Below are 22606 nucleotides of genomic sequence, written 5' to 3'. Positions count from 1 at the left end.
CTGTTAGCGAGCAGCACCTACAAAGACAAAGATCCCCCGTGTAGCCTGCAACAGACTGCAGGGGCAAGTGCTGTTAGCGAGCAGCACCTATGAAGACAAAGATCCCCCGTGTAGCCTGCAACAGACTGTAGGGGCAGGTGCTGTTAGCGAGCAGCACCTACAAAGACAAAGATCCCCCGTGTAGCCTGAACAGACTGTAGGGGCAAGTGCTGTTAGCGAGCAGCACCTACAAAGACAAAGATCCCTCGTAGAGATACATAGAGATATGTAGAGATCCAGAGATACGTAGAGATACGTAGAGACCCAGAGATCCATAGAGATACGTAGAGACCCAGAGATCCATAGAGATCCATAGAGATACGTAGAGACCCAGAAATACATAGAGATACATAGAGACCCAGAGATCCAGAGATACATAGAGATACGTAGAGACCCAGAGATCCATAGAGATACGTAGAGATACGTAGAGACCCAGAGATCCATAGAGATACGTAGAGATACGTAGAGACCCAGAGATCTATAGAGATACGTAGAGATCCATAGAGATCCATAGAGATACGTAGAGACCCAGAGATCCATAGAGATCCATAGAGATACGTAGAGACCCAGAGATACATAGAGATCCATAGAGATACGTAGAGACCCAGAGATACATAGAGATCCATAGAGATACGTAGAGACCCAGAGATCCATAGAGATCCGTAGAGATACGTAGAGACCCAGAGATCCATAGAGATCCATAGAGATACGTAGAGACCCAGAGATCCATAGAGATCCGTAGAGACCCAGAGATCCATAGAGATCCGTAGAGACCCAGAGATCCATAGAGATACGTAGAGACCCAGAGATCCATAGAGATACGTAGAGATACGTAGAGACCCAGAGATCCATAGAGATCCATAGAGATACGTAGAGACCCAGAGATCCATAGAGATACGTAGAGACCCAGAGATCCATAGAGATACGTAGAGACCCAGAGATCCATAGAGATCCGTAGAGATACGTAGAGACCCAGAGATCCATAGAGATACGTAGAGATACGTAGAGACCCAGAGATCCATAGAGATACGTAGAGACCCAGAGATCCATAGAGATACGTAGAGACCCAGAGATCCGTAGAGATCCATAGAGATCCATAGAGATACGTAGAGACCCAGAGAACCATGGAGATACGTAGAGACCCATGGACCAAACTAAACTGTTTTTACTCATTGTTTCTTTCGGTAAAGTCACGTAGTTATAAATATAATTTTGCTGCAGTCACGAAAGCTTCAAATCAAGATGAAACTATTTTTTGTTTTTTTACCAGGTAAGGCCCCACCGATCGATTTAGCTCTTTTCATCCGAAGCGACCTGGGCCGTCGCAAGTAATCGCGGCTCAACGGAGTGGCTTTTCGTCATCGCCGTGTGGACAATTGTAGCAGCAGCAGTAGCAAGCAGCTAAGCATTCGAGACGGCGTGACGTTGCGATTCTAAACGTCGTGGGAAAAAACCGGAGGACCCGGGAGAAAAATCCACGTGACCACGGGGAGAGACACACGCAGACTCGAAATGTACAGCAGGTGTAAGGGGGGGGGGGGTCGGGTTCGAACCCATGACCTCCTGTATACCGGGCGAGGTAGTTAACACCTTCCAGGGACATTCCGGGATCCCTTTTGACGATCTTTTTATTGACCTTTCCTGACCCTAAACTCCCCGTGACCACCACTCTGGCCACCATTGCCATCACCACCACTTCCAGCACCACTACCATTACCACTACCATCAACACGACTACCATCACCACCACTTCCACCACCACCACCGTCACCATCATCACCGTCAACGTTGTCATTTGCCATCGCCACCACCATCGTCGCCACCACCACTACCACCGTTACCACCACCATCAACACCACTACCATCAACACCACTACCACCACTACCACCACTATCACCGTCAACGTTGTCATTGCCATCGCCACCACCATCGTCGCCACCACCGCCACCGCAATTACCAGCCACCATCAACACCACTACCGCCACCGTCACCATCATCACCGCCACCATCGCCACCACTGTTACCCCGCTCGTCAGCACCCCCCAAAAACCCATGCCCTACTGCGGTCAACTCTTGGTTAGCCGGGCTTTGCGCCTTAAAATTATCACTGAGGAATCAACCTCGGGCCAAAACAACCACCCGGGACGTGCCAAACCCCGCTCGCCCCGTCGATAGCCGGAAGCTTCCTCCCCGCGCCGCCTCCACCTGCCGCGTGGGCGAGCCTGAAATTGGGGTCGAGTCGTTGACTGGATGATGATGATGGCGGCGGCGGCGGCGGCGGTGGTGGTGGTGGACGCCGGTTAGAAAGTCGGGCACGGGCGCAAGTGAGCGACGCGTTTTTTTTGCGCGTAGTCTAGCGGCGACGTGAGCGGGCCACGCGAATCGGCGGAGGCGGTGGCGGTGGTGGTGGTGGTGGTGGTGATTGTGCTGGCCCTAAGAGGCGCCGGTCAGAAAGTTCGGCACGCGAGGGGCCTGCGGGCGAATCCGCCGCGGTCGCCGTGGGTAACCGAGAGTTGACCACTCTGTCCCTCCGCGCCCGCAGCCTGGCATGGATGTCTCCCGAGCCGTTTGAAAGCGGTGTCGTCCTCGTCTCACGCGCGTGCTTCTCGGTTGTCCTACGGCGTCTTCTGCCCTTCCTCCTCCTCCTGCTCCTCCTCCTCCTCATGGCGTCTCCGCCGTCTGCCTGCGTGGTCCCCCCCTTTGCCCGGCCGCTGCCGCACCGCAGTTGGGCAGTTGGGTGGCGGGCTTCTACCCGCTGGCACCGTCGGCACAGAGGGAGAGGGCCGTGCTTGCAGAGCGTGCGCCCGCCCGCCCGCTCGCTCGCTCGCTCAGCCACTCACCAGCTCACTCACCCACCCGCCCACTCGCTCGCACAGCCACTCACCCGCCCACTCACTCGCTCACTCACCCATCCATTCACCCACCCACTCACCCACCTACCCACTCACCCACCCGTACACCCACCCGCTCATCCACCCGCTCGCCCACCCACTCGCACACCCACTCGCCCACCCACTCGCCCACCCGTACAACCACCCAGTCGTCCGCTCGCTCACCCGCTCACCCACCCGCTCGCCCACCCACTCACACACCCATACAACCACCCAGTCGTCCGCTCGCTCACCCGCTCACCCACCCGCTCGCCCACCCACTCACACACCCGTACACCCACCCAGTCGTCCGCTTGCTCACCCGCTCACCCACCCGCTCGCCCACCCACTCACACACCCGTACAACCACCCAGTCGTCCACTTGCTCACCCGCTCACCCAACCGCTCACACACCCACCCACCCACCTGTACACCCACCCACTCGTACACCCACCCACCCACCCGTCCACTCGCTCACCCACACACTCACGCCCACCCACCGGTCCACCCACCTGTACAACCCACCCTACCCCCCCCGCCTGCCCCGCTGTGCCTGGTCTCTCCCCGCCCTCGCCGCTTTGCCCGGCTTCTCCATCCATCACCTCGGCGGTTTTTGCGGCGGCAATGGACGGACGGGAGAGGGAGGGAGGGCGGGGCGGGGCGGGGCGGGGTGGGGGAGGGAGGGAGGGAAAGACCGGCAGGAGTTTTCCTTTCCGCTTCAACCGGGGGAGTATTTTTTTTCAATTTGTTTTTTTTTTGGGGGGGCTTATATGTTGCCGTTGGGTTCGTTCGGCAAAGCCGCCGCGCGGTCTCGCTCGTCGCCGTGCCGCCGCCGCCGCAACCGACTCTGGATTTTCTTTTTTTACCTTCCTCTATTTTCCGAAAAACAGAAATACGTTTTGTTTGCAGTCCTCTTTGTTTCCTGTTGTTGTTGTTTTGTTGTTGTTTTGTTGTTGTTTTGTTGTTTTTGTTGTTTTGTTTGCAGCGAGAGGGTGGAGGGCGGCGCGACGGGACTTTGTCAGAGCCCTGGCCCCCCACCCCGGTCTGGGTTGGGGCTGTGGTCACTGTGGAACTCGGCCACTCATTGAATGTGCCCCCCACCCACCCACCCACCCACCCCCCTCCGCCCCTCCCGCTGCCCCCCCCCCACCTCGTTTCTTCCTCCTCCATCCATTCTCTCTCTTAATTCTATCCCCACTCCCCATTACACTCTCTCCATCCATCTCTCTCTCTACTCTCTCCATCCATCTCTCTCTCCATCCATCTCTCTCTGTCTCCATCCATCTCTCTCTCTCCATCCATCTCTCTCTGTCTCCATCCATCTCTCTCTCTCCCCACTCTCCCTACTCTCTCTCTCCCTACTCTCTCCATCCATCTCTCTCTCCCCTCACTCTCTCCCTACTCTCTCCCCGCACTCTCTCTCCCCCCCCACTCTCTCCCCACTCTCTCCATCCATCTCTCCCCCCACTCTCTCCCTACTCTCTCCATCCATTTCTCCCCCCACTCTCTCCCCGCTCCCTCTCCACTCTCTCTCTCCCACTCTCTCCCCACTCTCTCCCCACTTTCTCCCCACTCTCCCCACTCTCTCTCCCCGCTCCCTCTACACACTCTCTACACACTCTCTCCCCCCCGTTCTCTCCCCCCACTCTCTCTCCCCGCTCCCTCTACACACTCTCTCTCCACTCTCTCTCCCCACTCTCTCCCCACTCTCTCCCCACTCTCTCTCCCCTCTACACACTCTCTACACACTCTCTCTCCCCGCTCTCTCCCCACTCTCTCCCCACTCTCTCTCCCCGCTCCCTCTACACACTCTCTCTCCACTCTCTCTCCCCACTCTCTCCCCACTCTCTCCCCACTCTCTCCCCACTCTCTCCCCACTCTCTCTCCCCGCTCCCTCTACACACTCTCTACACACTCTCTCTCCCCGCTCTCTCCCCACTCTCTCCCCACTCTCTCTCCCCGCTCCCTCTACACACTCTCTCTCCACTCTCTCTCCACTCTCTCTCCCCACTCTCTCCCCACTCTCTCCCCACTCTCTCCCCACTCTCTCCCCACTCTCTCCCCACTCTCTCTCCCCACTCTCTCTCCCCGCTCCCTCTACACACTCTCTCTCCCCACTCTCTCTCCCACTCTCTCTCCCCACTCTCTCCCCACTCTCTCCCCACTCTCTCTCCCCTCTACACACTCTCTACACACTCTCTCTCCCCGCTCTCTCCCCACTCTCTCCCCACTCTCTCTCCCCGCTCCCTCTACACACTCTCTCTCCACTCTCTCTCCCCACTCTCTCCCCACTCTCTCCCCACTCTCTCCCCACTCTCTCCCCACTCTCTCTCCCCGCTCCCTCTACACACTCTCTACACACTCTCTCTCCCCGCTCTCTCCCCACTCTCTCCCCACTCTCTCTCCCCGCTCCCTCTACACACTCTCTCTCCACTCTCTCTCTCCACTCTCTCTCCCCACTCTCTCCCCACTCTCTCCCCACTCTCTCTCCCCTCTACACACTCTCTACACACTCTCTCTCCCCGCTCTCTCCCCACTCTCTCCCCACTCTCTCTCCCCGCTCCCTCTACACACTCTCTCTCCCCACTCTCTCTCCACTCTCTCTCCCCACTCTCTCCCCACTCTCTCCCCACTCTCTCTCCCCTCTACACACTCTCTACACACTCTCTCTCCCCGCTCTCTCCCCACTCTCTCCCCACTCTCTCTCCCCGCTCCCTCTACACACTCTCTCTCCACTCTCTCTCCCCACTCTCTCCCCACTCTCTCCCCACTCTCTCTCCCCGCTCCCTCTACACACTCTCTACACACTCTCTCTCCCCGCTCTCTCCCCACTCTCTCCCCACTCTCTCTCCCCGCTCCCTCTACACACTCTCTCTCCACTCTCTCTCCACTCTCTCTCCCCACTCTCTCCCCACTCTCTCCCCACTCTCTCCCCACTCTCTCCCCACTCTCTCCCCACTCTCTCTCCCCACTCTCTCTCCCCGCTCCCTCTACACACTCTCTACACACTCTCTCTCCCCGCTCTCTCCCCACTCTCTCCCCACCCTCTCTCCCCGCTCTCTCTCTACACACTCTCTCTCCACTCTCTCCCCACTTTCTCCCCACTCTCTCTCCCCGCTCTCTCTCTACACACTCTCTCTCCACTCTCTCCCCACTTTCTCCCCACCCTCTCTCCCCGCTCTCTCTCTACACACTCTCTCTCCACTCTCTCCCCACTTTCTCCCCACTCTCTCTCCCCGCTCCCTCTACACACTCTCTCTCCACTCTCTCTCCCCACTCTCTCCCCACTCTCTCCCCACTCTCTCCCCACTCTCTCCCCACTCTCTCTCCCCACTCTCTCTCCCCGCTCCCTCTACACACTCTCTACACACTCTCTCTCCCCGCTCTCTCCCCACTCTCTCCCCACCCTCTCTCCCCGCTCTCTCTCTACACACTCTCTCTCCACTCTCTCCCCACTTTCTCCCCACCCTCTCTCCCCGCTCTCTCTCTACACACTCTCTCTCCACTCTCTCCCCACTCTCTCCCCACCCTCTCTCCCCGCTCTCTCTCTACACACTCTCTCTCCACTCTCTCCCCGCTCTCTCTCCACTCCCACCCTCCGTCTCTCTCCCCCGCTCCATTCCCTCTCCCCGCTCCACACCCCCCCCCCCCCCCTCCTCGTCCCCACCACCACCACCACCACCACCACCCCCCCTCCTCTCCCCCTCACAGTGCCATCTCTGAGCATGACTCGGCTCGCCCGCTCCCGCACCGCGTCCAACTCCAGCGTGAGCTCCGCCGACGGCGGCGGCGGCGGCGGCGGCGGCGCTTCGACCGGGCGTCAGCGCGGCCACGCTCGCTCCCAGTCGGAGGGCAGCGACTCCAGCTCACCGGCACAGCAGCCGAGCTCCGGCGCCGCCGATAACCACGACAGCCACAACCACCAGCACGAGAGGGCGGCGGGAGGCGCCGCCGCCGCCGCCGCCGCCGGATCTCCGCCGTCCGGCGCCGGCCACACAATGGAGGTGTCCTGCTAAGGAGGAGGAGGCGGCGGCGGCCGCGGCGGCGCCGAGGGTGACGGTGGTGGCCGTCGTGGCGATGTTGTGAGGGGCGCCGTCACCGGCGTCGTCACCGGCGTCGTCGGCGTCACTGCGGTCGTCACCGGGGGGGGCGTCGTCACCTGGGGGGGGCGTCGTCACCGGGGGGGCGTCGTCACCTGGGGGCGTCGTCACCGGGGGGGGGCGTCGTCACCGGCGTCATCACTGGGGGTGTCGTCACCTGGGGGCGTCGTCACCGGGGGGGGCGTCGTCACCTGGGGGGGGCGTCGTCACCTGGGGGGGGCGTCGTCACCGGGGGGGCGTCGTCACCTGGGGGCGTCATCACCGGGGGGGCGTCGTCACCGGCGTCGTCACTGGGGGGCGTCGTCACCGGCGTCATCACTGGGGGTGTCGTCACCGGGGGGCGTCGTCACCGGCGTCATCACTGGGGGGCGTCGTCACTGGGGGGCGTCGTCACCGGCGTCATCACCTGGGGGTGTCGTCACCACTGGGGGGCGTCGTCACCTGGGGGCGTCGTCACCGGCGTCGTCACCTGGGGGCGTCGTCACCGGCGTCATCACTAGGGGGCGTCGTCACCGGGGGGCGTCGTCACTGGGGGGCGTCGTCACCGGCGTCATCACCTGGGGGTGTCGTCACCACTGGGGGGCGTCGTCATCATTGTTGTAGTCGTGAGAATAAATAATCGCCATCACCGGGCTCGCCGTCGTCGTTACCGAAATAATCATCATCATCATCGTCATCGTCGTCATCGTCGTCTTCGTCACCGGGATCACCGTCGTCACGGGGATGACCGTCGTCGCCACGGGGATTCGCCGTCACCGTCGTTAACAAGATTCCCGTCGTCATCGTGACCGCCGTCGTTATATTGGTCGTCCTGGCAACTGGTCGTCCTGGCAACCGCCGTTGTTGTCACTGACATCATTACCACCACCACCACCACCGTTGTTGTTGTTGTTGTTGATGATGATGCCGCCACCACCACCACCACCACCACCGTCATCTTGGCTGCACCCCGAACCCTCGTCTGGCCTGCTCGTTCCCCTGCATCACCTCCTCCTTCACTGTCACCTTCACCATCACCTGCTTCACCGCCATCACCTGCTTCACCGCCATCACCACCTACTTCACCATCACCACCTCCTTAGCCACAATCACCACAACCTCCACCGCCATCATCACCACCACCACCACCTGCTTCACCATCACCACCTCCTTAGCCACAATCACCACAACCTCCACCACCACCATCATCACCACCACCACCTACTTCACCATCACTGTCACCTTCACCATCACCTGCTTCACCGCCATCACCTGCTTCATCATCACCACCACTTCCTCCTCCACCGCCATCATCACCACCACCTACTTCACCATCACCACCTCCTTAGCCACAATCACCACAACCTCCACCACCATCATCATCACCACCACCACCTACTTCACCATCACTGTCACCTTCACCATCACCTGCTTCACCACCATCACCTGCTTCACCGCCATCACCACCTACTTCACCATCACCACCTCCTTAGCCACAATCACCACAACCTCCACCGCCATCATCACCACCACCACCTACTTCACCATCACCACCTCCTTAGCCACAATCACCACAACCTCCACCACCACCATCATCACCACCACCACCTACTTCACCATCACTGTCACCTTCACCATCACCTGCTTCACCACCATCACCTGCTTCATCATCACCACCACTTCCTCCTCCACCGCCATCATCACCACCACCTACTTCACCATCACCACCTCCTTAGCCACAATCACCACAACCTCCACCACCATCATCATCACCACCACCACCTACTTCACCATCACTGTCACCTTCACCATCACCTGCTTCACCACCATCACCTGCTTCATCATCACCACCACTTCCTCCTCCACCGCCATCATCACCACCACCTACTTCACCATCACCACCTCCTTAGCCACAATCACCACAACCTCCACCGCCATCATCACCACCACCACCTACTTCACCATCACCACCTCCTTAGCCACAATCACCACAACCTCCACCACCATCATCACCACCTACTTCACCATCACCACCTCCTTAGCCACAATCACCACAACCTCCACCACCATCATCACCACCACCTACTTCACCATCACCACCTCCTTAGCCACAATCACCACAACCTCCACCACCATCATCACCACCACCTACTTCACCATCACCACCTCCTGAGCCACAATCACCACAACCTCCACCACCATCATCATCACCACCACCTACTTCACCATCACCACCTCCTTAGCCACAATCACCGCAACCTCCACCACCACCATCATCATCACCACCACCACCTACTTCACCATCACCACCTCCTTAGCCACAATCACCACAACCTTCACCACCATCATCACCACCACCACCTACTTCACCATCACCACCTCCTTAGCCACAATCACCACAACCTCCACCGCCATCATCACCACCACCTACTTCACCATCACCACCTCCTTAGCCACAATCACCACAACCTCCACCGCCATCATCACCACCTACTCCACCATCACCACCTCCTGAGCCACAATCACCACAACCTCCACCACCATCATCACCACCACCTACTTCACCATCGCCACCTCCTTAGCCACAATCACCACAACCTCCACCACCATCATCACCACCACCACCTACTTCACCATCACCACCTCCTTAGCCACAATCACCACAACCTCCACCACCATCATCACCACCACCTACTTCACCATCACCACCTCCTTAGCCACAACCTCCACCACCATCATCATCACCACCACCTACTTCACCATCACCACCTCCTTAGCCACAATCACCACAACCTCCACCACCTTCATCACCACCACCTACTTCACCATCACCACCTCCTTAGCCACAATCACCGCAACCTCCACCACCATCATCACCACCACCACCTACTTCACCATCACCACCTCCTTAGCCACAATCACCACAACCTCCACCGCCATCATCACCACCTACTTCACCATCACCACCTCCTTAGCCACAATCACCACAACCTCCACCACCATCATCACCACCACCACCTACTTCACCATCACCACCTCCTTAGCCACAATCACCACAACCTCCACCACCATCATCACCACCACCTACTTCACCATCACCACCTCCTTAGCCACAACCTCCACCACCATCATCACCACCACCTACTTCACCATCACCACCTCCTTAGCCACAATCACCACAACCTCCACCACCTTCACCACCACCACCTACTTCACCATCACCACCTCCTTAGCCACAATCACCACAACCTCCACCATCATCACCACCACCACCTACTTCACCATCACCACCTCCTTAGCCACAATCACCACAACCTCCACCACCTTCATCACCACCACCACCTACTTCACCATCACCACCTCCTTAGCCACAATCACCACAACCTCCACCATCATCACCACCACCACCTACTTCACCATCACCACCCTCAGCCACAATCACCACAACCTCCACCACCATCATCACCACCACCACCTACTTCACCATCACCACCTCCTTAGCCACAATCACCACAACCTCCACCACCACCATCATCATCACCACCACCACCTTCCTTCACCATCACCACCTCCTGAGCCACAATCACCACAACCTCCACCATCATCATCACCACCACCTACTTCACCATCACCACCTCCTTAGCCACAATCACCACAACCTCCACCACCATCATCACCACCACCTACTTCACCATCACCACCTCCTTAGCCACAATCACCAGAACCTCCACCACCATCATCATCACCACCACCTACTTCACCATCACCACCTCCTTAGCCACAATCACCACAACCTCCACCACCATCATCACCACCACCACCTACTTCACCATCACCACCTCCTTAGCCACAACCTCCACCACCATCATCACCACCACCTACTTCACCATCACCACCTCCTAGCCACAATCACCACAACCTCCACCATCATCATCACCACCACCACCTACTTTACCATCACCACCTCCTTAGCCACAATCACCACAACCTCCACCACCATCATCATCACCACCACCACCTACTTCACCATCACCACCTCCTTAGCCACAATCACCACAACCTCCACCATCATCACCACCACCACCTACTTCACCATCACCACCCTCAGCCACAATCACCACAACCTCCACCACCATCATCACCACCACCACCACCTACTTCACCATCACCACCTCCTTAGCCACAATCACCACAACCTCCACCATCATCATCACCACCACCACCTACTTCACCATCACCACCCTCAGCCACAATCACCACAACCTCCACCACCATTATCACCACTACCACCTACTTTACCATCACCACCTCCTTAGCCACAATCACCACAACCTCCACCACCATCATCATCACCACCACCACCTACTTCACCATCACCACCTCCTTAGCCACAATCACCACAACCTCCACCATCATCATCACCACCACCACCTACTTCACCATCACCACCCTCAGCCACAATCACCACAACCTCCACCACCATCATCACCACCACCACCTACTTCACCATCACCACCTCCTTAGCCACAATCACCACAACCTCCACCATCATCATCACCACCACCACCTACTTCACCATCACCACCCTCAGCCACAATCACCACAACCTCCACCACCATCATCACCACCACCACCTACTTCACCATCACCACCTCCTTAGCCACAATCACCACAACCTCCACCATCATCATCACCACCACCACCTACTTCACCATCACCACCCTCAGCCACAATCACCACAACCTCCACCACCATTATCACCACTACCACCTACTTCACCATCACCACCTCCTTAGCCACAATCACCACAACCTCCACCATCATCATCACCACCACCACCTACTTCACCATCACCACCCTCAGCCACAATCACCACAACCTCCACCACCATTATCACCACTACCACCTACTTTACCATCACCACCTCCTTAGCCACAATCACCACAACCTCCACCACCATCTCATCTTCGTGTGACTATCCTGCGGGGATGATGTGGGTGGGGGGGGGGGGGAGGAGACGGGGGGTGATGGAGGTTTTTGCTCCGTCGTGGATTCAGAAAGACGGAAAAGTTTGGGGAAAAAAACCCCGGAACGGAACTGGGAATGATGGGGGGGGGGGCATAAAATAAAGAACTGCTATTTAAAAAAAAAACTGTTACCGAAGAATAAATAAAGCGTAATATATATAAATAATTAACATTCGTATTTAAGAACTTATTCCCACCGTAGGGGGGAAAAAAAAACAGTTTCGGGGATCTGCGGTTCGAAAGGGAACAGGCCGATCAGCCGGTACAAAAAATAATAAAAAAAACACTTTTAAATGCCCCGCCGCGCCCGCTACGGAAACTAAAAAACTGACGCGGGATTTAGTGGGCGGGATTAGCGGTGGGGGCAGCGTTGGTGCGACGCCCCGTGGCTGAGAGTTCGATCTCCCCGCTCACGGCCACCGCCGCCGCCGCAGCCGCCGCCGGCCCCCCAAGATCGGTGGAAGGCGATCATCCGGCCATTTCTTCCCCGGGGCTGCTCCTCCTCCTCCTCCCCCTCCTAGGTCGACTCGGCCTCAAGCGAGTTACCCGGCACGGCCGTTGCAGTCAACACCGCAACTCGTGCGCCCCACCGTGGTACCGCAGGTTCTGCTCGCCGCTGACGGCGCTTGCCCCCCCCGGTTCTGTCTGTCGAGGCTGTGTAGAGGCAGGTTGGGGCGGCGGGCGGGGGGGGGTTGAGGGGTGTCTTTGTGTGCAGTGTCGCCTTCGATGTTTGCGGCTGCTCAGTAATTCCCCGTCGTCAAGTTTGCCCCCGACCCGACCCGACCCCCCTTTGATTTGCGTTTTGCCCTTCGTCAAGAGTGACTGCTGCTACTGCCGCCACTGCCGCCGCTGCTTATACGACATCGGCACCACTGGGGGAGACCCAAGGCGGCGTGGCGTGGCGTGGTGTTTGCCACGCCACCGCTCACCATAATTTAGTTGCCGCGCGCGGCGTTCCGGCCTTCGCGGCCTTGGTAACAAAAGGCTTGCCCGGTAGGGGGAAGGGGGGGAGGGGAGGATTGGTCCTCGGTTTCAGTTTTTGTTGTTTGCGTGTGGCTGTTGACTTTTCTGGGCCGCCCTCCCGACTAGCTGCGAATTGCTACAATGCTATGCTCCGATTGGCTACGAATCGCCGCCTCTTCGCCCTGTGATTGGCTAGGAATCGGGCCACTGCTTTGCCCTCCCAATTGGCTACGAAGCACCAGTTCATCCCCCTCCGATTAGCCACGAACGGCCACAACACCGTGCTGCGATTGGTTATGAATCGTCACAACACCGCGCTCCGATTGGCTACGAACCGCCACAACACCGCGCTCCGATTGGCTACGAACCGCCACTACTATGCGCTACGAACCGCCACAACACCGCTCTGGCTGCAAACCGCCACAATCCTGCGCTCCGATTGGCTACGAACTGCCACAACACCATGCTCTGATTGGCTACGAACTGCTGCAACACCGCGCCCTGATTGGCTACGAACCGCCGCAACACCGCGCTCTGATTGGCTACAAACCACCACAACCCCACGCTCCGATTGGCTACAAACAGCCATAACACCGAGCTCCGATTGGCTACTAACCGCCACAACACCACGCTCCGATTGGCTACGAACCGCCAACAACGCCGCGCTCCGATTGGCTACGAACCGCCAACAACTCCGGGCCTTTCCGATTGGCTACGAGAACTCCAGGAGGGCGCGTACAGCAAGAAAGTTTCGTCTCTAGCGCGGTCTCCCGCTTCTGGATTTTTGCATGAAGAAAGCCTTGCAAAGTGGACGAAAAAAAAGACGAACCCGCCACCATTGCTCGCGAGACGTCGCCGGGGAAACTGTAATCTCACCTCGCTCGCCTCGCCCCAACCATCCATCCCCCTCATCCACACCCACACCGCCACCCTTCTCTCCCAAGCTTCCTGGTTATATACGACACCATGTGCAGTTAGTGTCAGTAGTTGCTAGTGCCAGTAGTAGTTAGTACCGGTAGGAGTAGTTTGTAGCCGTGGAGAGTTGCGCAACGTTATCGGGAGGCTGGGCTGGTGCGGAGGGAAGGAGGGCCCGGTGGTGGTCACGATGCCTGAAGACCCTTCGTGAACCTCTGTGGCTTTTTAAATGGCTTGGAATGCCCCCATGGGCTTAAGGGACCCTATGGGTGGGGATACACGGTGGTTTAAGGGATATTACCGCTATGGCTTTGGTTTGACCCTGTGGCTTTTGAAGAAGGGTCTTTCCATGGCTTAAGGGACCACCCCTGTGGCTATTAAGGGGGTTAACTCCATTTGGATTTAAGAGATTCCATGGTTTAAAGGGAAATCACAGCTGTGACGTTAGTGTAAGACCTTGTGGCTTTTGAAGAAGGGTTGTTTGCCATGGCTTAAGGGACGGGACTGCCTCTGTGGTCTTTAGTGGACCTTGTGACTTTGTGAATGGACACACCCATGGATTTGGTTGGACCCTGTGGTTTTTGAAGTAGGGTTGCTTACCATGGCTTAAGGGACCACCACCGCCACCACCTTTGTAGCTTTGGTGGACCTTTGTGGCTTGTGAATAGATGCCATGGATTTGTGTGGACCCTGTGGCTTTAAAATGGAGCCAGGGGGTAAAGGGTACCTTTAGATTAATGCAATCCTGTGGCGTTGTGGTGCACCTGTGTGGATGTTGGCTTGAAGGGGATGCCATGGGCTTTAAGAGGGACCCCACCGTCGTTGTGGTTGGCGCTGGTAGTCCCCTGTGGCTTTTGGAGAGGGGACCCCCACTCTTCCACCACCACCACTCCCCCGCCCTGGCTTAAGAGTGCCCGCTTTGGTTCAAAGGGACCTCGTAGTGGCTTTTAAGGTGGCGTTTGGCGGGGGCGGAGGGGGGGAGGGAATCAATTGTTTAAAGGGATGCTGTTGCTTTGGTGGCCCCTGTAGCGTTTAAAGGTACACCCCCGCCCCCCATTTAGGCTTAGGTGTGTGTTGGGGGGGGGGGGGGGGGGACTATAGCTTTGGTGGACCCTGTGGCTTGTTTGTGTGGGGGGGGGGGGGGGGGGGGCAACGGCCATGCATTAGAGACATTGCATTTGCTCGAACCATTCAAAATAATAAAATAAAAAATTGTGTTCTGCTGACGAAACGCACCTCGCTTTGTCTGTGTGTACACGCGTGCGCGGTCTGCGTGCGCGTTACGTGTGTACACGCGTGCGGGCACGTGTGTACACACGTGCGCGGGAGGGGAGCGGCGGCCATGGCAGTTAGCGCCCGCAAGTTTCGGATCCGCAAAGGTGGCAGAGCCGCGCCGCGTTTCAAGACGCCAGCGAGGGTTGCCATGGCGCCGTGTCACAATCTCCTGCTTGGCGAACGAGGAAGGCGGGAAAGGCTGCGCCTTCTTAAATGGGAAAAATCCAGGGTAGCGCCGTTAAAAACGGATGACACTCCCCAGAACGGAACCGGCCGCGGCCGCGGCCGCAGTAAAGGTTGCCAAGAATTCATTATCTAGAGTTGACGAGATGCTCAGGAACTTCAGGTGCCGCTCGAAGAGGTCTAGCTTTTGGACGGATAGCGCTACAGTGCCGAAGGTACGCCATTGGAACCTCCTTTGCCAGTAGCAAAATATGATAATTGGGTTTTTTTTTTCATACCCTTTTACCTGGCAACAAAATTGACATCACTTTTTTTTTTTACAAGGAGTTATGTTTGCATTGACCACAATACCTGCGGTCGGAATGCAAGCAAAAACGCAACTCTGATAATGTATTGGCACTGTCCTTGAAGTTGATTGGTCCACACCCGAGATGGCTTTCCTTAAGAGCCTCGTCTCACGCGGTGTTGGACCAGATGACGTCTCGGGTGTGGACCAATCAATATCAAGGACAGTGCCAATACATTATCAGAGTTATGTCTTTTGTTTGCGTTCCGACCGCAGGTATTGTGGTCATTGCAAACATGACTCCTTGTAAAAAAAGGTGTCAGTTTTGTTGCCAGATAAAAGGGTATGAAAAAAACAATGATCAGTGCTGAAGTACATAGATAATGAAATCACTCGTTTGAAGACCTTTGTGGCAAACAGGATCGCTACAATCCCGAGGCCACAGATCCGACCCATTGCAGGTGCATTAGTACCTCGGTGAACCCAGCGGATCATGCTTCAAGAGGTTTGAAAGCTGAAAACTTCATCAAAAGTTGGAAGAATGGATTCAGGGACCCAAATTCCTGTGGAAGGCTCCCAAGTGAATGGCCAGAACGATCAATTGAAATGAGTCAAAATCCAGATAATGATGAGATCAAGAAAGTCGGTAACTGTCAATCTCGTCAGTACCGACGAGAACTCGAACACAGTAAACAGACTTATCAATCGCGACTCAAGTTGGCATCAGCTGAGCAGTTGGCATGGCTTCTCCGACCGACAGAGATTCTGCTGCACTTGAGGAATCAAAGAAAGAGTATGTAGCTACAGTCAGGCTGAAAGGAAGCCTGAGAGGCGAAAGATACTTCTCAAGCAGCGCATGCAGAAACTCAAAGTAACGCTGGAAAATTTGATTTGAAGCTTTCGTGACTGCAGGAATTACTCTTTGGTTCTCTCGGTAAAGTCACGTAGGAAGAAAATAAATTAAGTAACGGAGTACGACGTTTCGATTGCAACACGGGCAACCGTCATCAGGTAGAGCTCAATTTGAGAGAGACAACACAGACAGACAACACAGAGACACACAACATAGACACAACATAGACAGACCCAATGCCTCTGTGTCGAGGCCTTAAATAGCGAGGCCTTAAATAGAGGCCTAGACAGAGCAGAGGCATTGGGTCTCTGTGTGTCTCTCTGTGTCTCTGTGTTGTCTCTCTCTGCTTGTGTGTCTGTGTGTCTCTGTGTTGTCTCTCTCTGTGTAAAGCGTAACACTGGAAATGCAACCGCTTACAGTGGAAAATTTTTGCCCAGGCTGAGATGGACCTAATTCGCCTCAGCCAGAGACAAAATCACCAAGTATACATCAAAGCGTTGGTTGAAGGACGCGCCTGTGAAGAGAAGCAAGTCACATATGCAGACTAGATCCCATTCTGCAAGGTGAAATAATGAGAGTAGGTGGACGGCTGAACAAATCTGCTATGCCAGAGGAGGCTAAAACACCCAGTTACCCTGAGGACCGCAGACTTTCCACTCGCATCTTTCAACACATCCATAGAGAAGTTGGACACGGTGGCCGGAACCACATGCGCGCCAAGCTACGGCACTGGTGTTGGATTCCACAAGGTAACTCTGCAATAAGAATCCTCTTAGAATGCATAGTCTGCGGAAGATTACGTGCAAAGGTAGGGGGAGCAGAAAATGGCAGACCTGCCAGAAGATCGCTTGTTACCAACGTCGGAGTGGATTACTTCGGACCTTTCGAAGTTAAAAAAGAAAGGAGCCTAGAGAAAAGATACGGTGTGATTTTTAACCTGTCTCACAGAGCAGTTCACATTGAAGTTGCCCACTCCCTCAACGCTGATTGGTGTGTTAAGTGCTCTGCGTCGCTTCATCTGCGGAAGAGGTCAGGTGACCATCATGCGATCTGACAATGGTAGCAATTTATATTCGTGGTTCTTTCGGTAAAGTCACCACGTAGAAGGGAAACAATAGAATAAAAAATATATATATAACAATAAAGTTCTCACGACGTTTCGACTGCAACACAAGCAATCGGCATCAGGTGTGAAAACCACAGCAAGAAAATTTGAAAAAAGTGGCGGGTTTTTTTTTAACGTTAGCAACCACGGAGAGCGATTTGGCAGTTTGTTCAGATGGACGAGTCCATCTATATTATTGGTTCTTTCGGTAAAGTCACGTTGAAGGGAAACAATATATTTTATCGTTTCCCTTCAACGTGACTTTACCGAAAGAACCAAGAATATGAATCACTGCAGTCACGAAAGCTTTAAATCAAAATTTGAGTCCATCTATGTTCGGAAAAGAGGAGGAGGGAGACGAAAATAATGGATGCGGTCTGAAAGCCACCGTAAGCGTGAACAATCAATTAAGACCCAAAATGGTTTATCAAATAGTTCCAATGATTGCTAAGCCAGAATCCATCTTCTCGGTTGAAATTGTCTCTGTGCTTGTATATTTAATACAATGCTATTCGTCATCTGCACACTTGAAAGATGTTTAGGTTATATTCTTAGCTCTTTCGGTAAAGTCACGTTGAAGGGAAACAACTAAATAATAATATATATATTTTGTTGTTTCCCTATAAGAATATTAATTACTGCAGTCACGAAAGCTTTAAATCAAGATGTTTAGGTTGTTGATGGCCACACCGACTTAGTTGTCGGAAGGGGAGGATGGCGATGATCAAGTTACAGTATCGTACCTTGTAGCACGCCGCTGCGTTTGCCTGCCGCGCGAAATTAGAAACATTTTACCATTTTGTCGCATCGCCAATCGCCGTCGTAACATCGAAATATCGTAAGGCGGGGACTACCCGTATTCCGGACACGATGGACCCGTGAATATTTGCCTGTTCGACAACATGAACGTCAGCAATGGTCCAGGCCCGAGAGAAACTTTGAAAGAGGAGACATCGTCCTCATCGTGGGTGATCAAGCTACCCACGAAGTTCGTGGCCAATGGGAAGAATAATGAAGACCCTGCCAGCCTCCCCAACGGTTTCGGTCCGTCACGCGTGTTAAAACAAAGCCCAGCACAAATTTTGATTTGAAGCTTTCGTGACTGCAGTAATTCATATTCTCAGCTCTTTCGGTAAAGTCACGTTAAAGGGAAACAATAAAAAATACATAAAACAATAAAAATTCTCATGACGTTTCGACTATAACACAAACGGTCGTCATCAGGTGTGTCGGTTTGCATACACACCTGATGACGACCGTTTGTGTTATGGTCGAAACGTCGTGAGAATTTTTTTTATTGTTTTATATATATTTCATTATTTTATTGTTTCCCTTCAACGTGACTTTACCGAAAGAGCTGAGAATATGAAGCCCAGCACGCCAGAGCCATCCTGTGACAAAGCTCTGTCACAAGAAGAAGCATGAAAGTGTACGGATAAGATAAAAAAAAGAAACAGGGCTCAACAATAAGTGCGGACGTACAATAAATGATGATTCTACTCGGTAAGGTTAATTATTTAGAGTTTGTGGCTCTTAAGGTTAAAGCCAATTAGAGGGCTGCTAAATGTAAGAGCGATGAGACGGAGAGTGAATGTATTATTTATGTGTACGCATTTGATGTACACTCTGTCCTACATTTCTTGAAGATTGGCCACGCTTGACTTGGAATATTCCAACTGTTTAGAATTTACCCCCCGTGGTTCGACGCTCCGTTGGTTGAACCCATGACGTCACTTCCGGTGTGGCAGTATATAAGGGAAGCCAGGAGAAGAACCAGATGGAGTGGATACAGTCTCTGGACGTGTGATGAAGTGGACGGGCGAGATATGCCTTTGGAAATCGTTCATTTTGTGCAACTAAGACATAAATAAACCGTTTTTTTTATTTAAGACACGTCAAACACGGGTTAAGGCGTAGCTTATTTTTTAGCACAAAAAAGCTGCGCCTATAATCAGTCTCTGAGTGGTGAGTCTATGGGTCTCTGTGTGGTGATTCTATGGGTTTCTGTGTGGTGAGTCTGTGGGTCTTTGTGTGGTGAGTCTATGGGTCTCTGTGTGGTGAGTCTGGGTCTCTGTGTGGTGAGTCTATGGGTCAATGTGTGATGAGTCTATGGGTGTCTGTGTGGTGAGTCTCTGTGTGGTGAGTCTATGGGTCTCTGTGTGGTGAGTCTATGGGTCTCTGTGTGGCGAGTCTGTGGGTCTCTGTGTGGTGAGTCTGTGGGTCTCTGTGTGATGAGTCTCTGGGTCTCTGTGTGGTGAGTCTCTGGGTCTCTGTGTGGTGAGTCTGTGGGCCTCTGTGTGGTGAGTCTGTGGGTCTCTGTGTGGTGAGTCTGTGGGTCTCTGTGTGGCAAGTCTGTGGGTCTCTGTGTGGTGAGTCTGTGGGTCTCTGTGTGATGAGTCTCTGGGTCTCTGTGTGGTGAGTCTGTGGGTCTCTGTGTGGTGAGTCTGTGGGTCTCTGTGTGGTGAGTCTGTGGGTCTCTGTGTGGCGAGTCTGTGGGTCTCTGTGTGGTGAGTCTATGGGTCTCTGTGTGGTGAGTCTTTGGGTCTCTGTGTGGTGAGTCTGTGGGTCTCTGTGTGGTGAGTCTGTGGGTCTCTGCGTGGTGAGTCTGTGGGTCTCTGCGTGGTGAGTCTATGGGTTTCTGCGTGGTGAGTCTGTGGGTCTCTGCGTGATGAGTCTATGGGTCTCTGCGTGGTGAGTCTATGGGTCTCTGATGAGTCTATGGGTCTGTTTGATGAGTCTATGGGTCTCTGTGTGGTGAGTCTGTGGGTCTCTGTGTGGTGAGTCTGTGGGTCTCTGCGTGGTGAGTCTGTGGGTCTCTGCGTGGTGAGTCTGTGGGTCTCTGCGTGATGAGTCTATGGGTCTCTGTGTGATGAGGCTCTGGGTCTCTGTGGTGAGTCTGTGGGTCTGTGTGTGTTGAGTCTACGGGTCTCTGTGTGGTGAGTCTCTGGGTCTCTGTGTGGTGAGTCTATAGGGTCTGTGTGGTGAGTCTGTGGGTCTCTGTGTGGTGAGTCTATGGGTCTCTGTGTGGTGAGTCTATGGGTCTCTGTGCGGTGAGTCTGTGGGTCTCTGTGTGGTGAATCTCTGGGTCTCTGTGTGGTGAGTCTGTGGGTTTCTGTGTGGTGAGTCTGTGGGTCTCTGTGTGGTGAGTCTGTGGGTCTGTGTGGTGAGTCTGTGGGTTTCTGTGTGGTGAGTCTGTGGGTCTCTGTGTGGTGAGTCTATGGGTCTCTGTGTGGTCTCTGGGTCTCTGTGTGGTGAGTCTGTGGGTCTCTGTGTGGTGAGTCTGTGGGTTTCTGTGTGGTGAGTCTGTGGGTCTCTGTGTGGTGAGTCTGTGGGTCTGTGTGGTGAGTCTGTGGGTTTCTGTGTGATGAGTCTGTGGGTCTCTGTGTGGTGAGTCTATGGGTCTCTGTGTGGTGAGTCTGTGGGTCTCTGTGTGGTGAGTCTCTGGGTCTCTGTGTGGTGAGTCTGTAGGTCTCTGTGTGGTGAGTCTATGGGTCTCTGTGTGTGCTGTCTATGGGTCTCTGTGTGGTGAGTCTATGGGTCTCTGTGTGTGCTGTGTCTATGGGTCTCTGTGTGGTGAGTCTATGGGTCTCTGTGTGTGCTGTGTCTATGGGTCTCTGTGTGGTGAGTCTATGGGTATCTGTGTGCTGAGTCTATGGGTCTCTGTGTGGTGAGTCCGTGGGTCTCTGTGTGGTGAGTCTGTGGGTCTCTGCGTGATTAGTCTATGGGTCTCTGTGTGGTGAGTCCGTGGGTCTCTGTGTGGTGAGTCTGTGGGTCTCTGCGTGATGAGTCTATGGGTCTCTGTGTGGTGAGTCTGTGGGTCTCTGCGTGGTGAGTCTGTGGGTCTCTGTGTGGTGAATCTATGGGTCTCTGTGTGGTGAGTCTGTGGGTCTCTGCGTGATGAGTCTATGGGTCTCTGCGTGATGAGTCTATGGGTCTCTGTGTGTGCTGTGTCTATGGGTCTCTGTGCGGTGAGTCTATGGGTCTCTGTGTGATGAGTCTATGGGTCTCTGTGTGGTGAGTCTATGGGTCTCTATGAGATGAGTCTGTGGGTCTCTGTGTGGTGAGTCTGTGGGTCTCTGTGTGTTGAGTCTACGGGTCTCCGTGTTGTGAGTCTATGGGTCTGTGTGGTGAGTCTATGGGTCTCTGTGTGGTGAGTCTCTGGGTCTCTGTGTGATGAGTCTGTGGGTCTCTGTGTGGTGAGTCTCTGGGTCTCTGTGTGATGAGTCTCTGGGTCTCTGTGTGGTGAGTCTATGGGTCTCTGTGTGATGAGTCTATGGGTCTGTGTGTGGTGAGTCTTTGGGTCTCTGTGTGGTGAGTCTATGGGTCTCTGTGTGATTAGTCTATGGGTCTGTGTGGTGAGTCCGTGGGTCTCTGTGTGGTGAGTCTGTGGGTCTCTGTGTGGTGAGTCTGTGGGTCTCTGTGTGGTGAGTCTGTGGGTCTCTGCGTGATGGGTCCATGGGTTTCTGTGTGGTGAGTCTCTGGGTCTCTGTGTGGTGAGTCTGTGGGTCTCTGCGTGGTGAGTCTATGGGTTTCTGCGTGATGAGTCTATGGGTCTCTGCGTGGTGAGTCTATGGGTCTCTGATGAGTCTATGGGTCTGTTTGATGAGTCTATGGGTCTCTGTGTGGTGAGTCTGTGGGTCTCTGCGTGGTGAGTCTGTGGGTCTCTGCGTGGTGAGTCTGTGAGTCTCTGCGTGATGAGTCTATGGGTCTCTGTGTGGTGAATCTATGGGTCTCTGTGTGATGAGGCTCTGGGTCTCTGTGTGGTGAGTCTGTGGGTCTGTGTGTGTTGAGTCTACAGGTCTCTGTGTGGTGAGTCTATAGGGTCTGTGTGGTGAGTCTGTGGGTCTCTGTGTGGTGAGTCTATGGGTCTCTGTGCGGTGAGTCTGTGGGTCTCTGTGTGGTGAGTCTCTGGGTCTCTGTGTGGTGAGTCTGTGGGTTTCTGTGTGGTGAGTCTGTGGGTCTCTGTGTGGTGAGTCTGTGGGTTTCTGTGTGGTGAGTCTGTGGGTTTCT

General features: G+C 54.7%; 1 protein-coding gene and 1 long non-coding RNA gene across 7 annotated transcripts in view; one reads left to right on the top strand and one right to left on the bottom strand.

Moving 5' to 3' along the window:
- The window catches only part of LOC116957078 (protein NDRG3), a 97330-nt gene extending 90267 nt beyond the window's left edge, over window positions 1-7063 (top strand). For 3 of the 6 annotated variants that reach the window (XM_076055070.1, XM_076055071.1, XM_076055072.1), the window contains one exon: window positions 6622-7060. In XM_076055070.1, the coding sequence (XP_075911185.1) occupies window positions 6622-6926 (305 nt within the window). In that variant the 3' untranslated portion in view covers window positions 6927-7060. Of the gene's footprint in view, window positions 1-6621 lie in introns of all 6 variants that reach the window. The other 3 variants (XM_076055069.1, XM_076055068.1, XM_076055073.1) reach the window with 2 other exon arrangements.
- Window positions 7064-7117: 54 nt separating this feature from the next.
- Window positions 7118-7516, bottom strand: LOC142906712 (uncharacterized). Its single transcript, XR_012930467.1, has 3 exons — window positions 7452-7516; window positions 7405-7416; window positions 7118-7201 (listed from the first exon to the last, which is right to left on the bottom strand). It is a non-coding gene; the product is annotated as an uncharacterized LOC142906712 (long non-coding RNA).
- Window positions 7517-22606: the final 15090 nt, after the last annotated feature.

This window comes from Petromyzon marinus, chromosome 69, assembly GCF_048934315.1.
Source record: "Petromyzon marinus isolate PM22_M1 ecotype Great Lakes invasive population chromosome 69, UKy_Petmar_22M1.pri1.0, whole genome shotgun sequence".
Taxonomy (NCBI): Eukaryota; Metazoa; Chordata; class Hyperoartia; order Petromyzontiformes; family Petromyzontidae; genus Petromyzon; species Petromyzon marinus.
This window is presented reverse-complemented; position numbering and strand designations above follow the sequence as displayed.